This window comes from Trypanosoma equiperdum (genome assembly GCF_001457755.1).
Source record: "Trypanosoma equiperdum strain OVI genome assembly, contig: ctg_807, whole genome shotgun sequence".
NCBI classification, from domain to species: domain Eukaryota; phylum Euglenozoa; class Kinetoplastea; order Trypanosomatida; family Trypanosomatidae; genus Trypanosoma; species Trypanosoma equiperdum.
In genome coordinates, this window is record NW_027124762.1 from 5089 (window position 1) to 6131 (window position 1043).

A 1043-nucleotide genomic window follows, 5' to 3' on the forward strand; every position below is an offset into this window, starting at 1 on the left:
CTGGCTTGTCGAAAAGAGTTTGCTTGTGCTAATTGCTAGGCCGATCTGCCCTGCATTGTTGTTGCCTGAGCAGCCGCGCAGATTCGAGTTTTAAGCCCATCGTGGAGTCGCCCCTTCTGTCCCGCTGCATGTCAGGCTCGGTGCTGGCGTCAATGCTGTTGACGAGATCGTACTTTCCGGCGTGAGCAGCACTTTCCTGCTGAAGGCGTTTTGCAGAGTATGCTTTGCCTTTCCGATTTTGTTTAGTTCCTCGACTACGCACGCGTCGCCAGTACTGACTGTTACCGTTGTCGCCAATAACTTTGGATCGGCAGCCGTGTCGTAGCTCGTGTCCTCGGGTGGTGCAGGGTCGCTAAATGTTGCTTCGAAAATCGCGGCTGCTAGTGCCTCTGCTCCGATTCTTCGGTTTACTGTAGCGGTTGATTTTAGAAACTTTTTAGTAGGGAATGCAGTTGTGTATGTTGTTTGTCTGTCCAGGCTCGTCCATAGCTTGCTAACGCTGCGAATGCGACGGCCTCTTTGGCCGTTTCTGCGGCAGCCATTATCTCTCACTGTGCTGTTAGCTTTGTATTTTTATCTGATGTCGTCAATGCAACAAGGACTTTCGATGACATTACATTGTCTGGCAGTGCCAAATACTCGACTGCTAGGCGCCTTGTGTTGAGTTCCGTTGGTATATCGTCGTCGCTTAGCTCCTTACCGTCAGCGTGCCACTGGGACTGAGTTAAAAGTAAAAGTGCCGGGATTAACGTACGGGGCCGTTCGCTTGTGAGTTGCATTTGTATTGATGATGTACTAGTGTTCCTGGTAAGTTCTTCTTCGGTTCCTTTCTGGTTTGATAATAATATGGGTAGGTTGTTGCGGTTGTTGAATCAATTAAATGGTATTTAGCAGTGCCTTCTTCTGAATGAATCAGGAAACGCTAATACGCGAGGAAAAACTACTTTGTTTGACAATTAATACTTATTTTTTGTCAGAGACAATGTTCACAGTTTCCTCGCTTTAAACAAATCCCCTTCTTTAAATGCATCACCACAAATACT

At 47.2% G+C, this 1043-nt stretch overlaps 1 pseudogene across 1 annotated transcript in view; it reads right to left on the reverse strand.

Moving 5' to 3' along the window:
- Positions 1 to 986: 986 nt before the first annotated feature.
- TEOVI_000374500:pseudogene overlaps positions 987 to 1043 on the reverse strand; it is a 728-nt pseudogene continuing 671 nt past the window's right edge. The window contains exon 4 of the mRNA in view: positions 987 to 1043. This exon is cut by the window's right edge and continues 3 nt beyond it. Coding sequence covers positions 987 to 1043 — 57 coding nt within the window.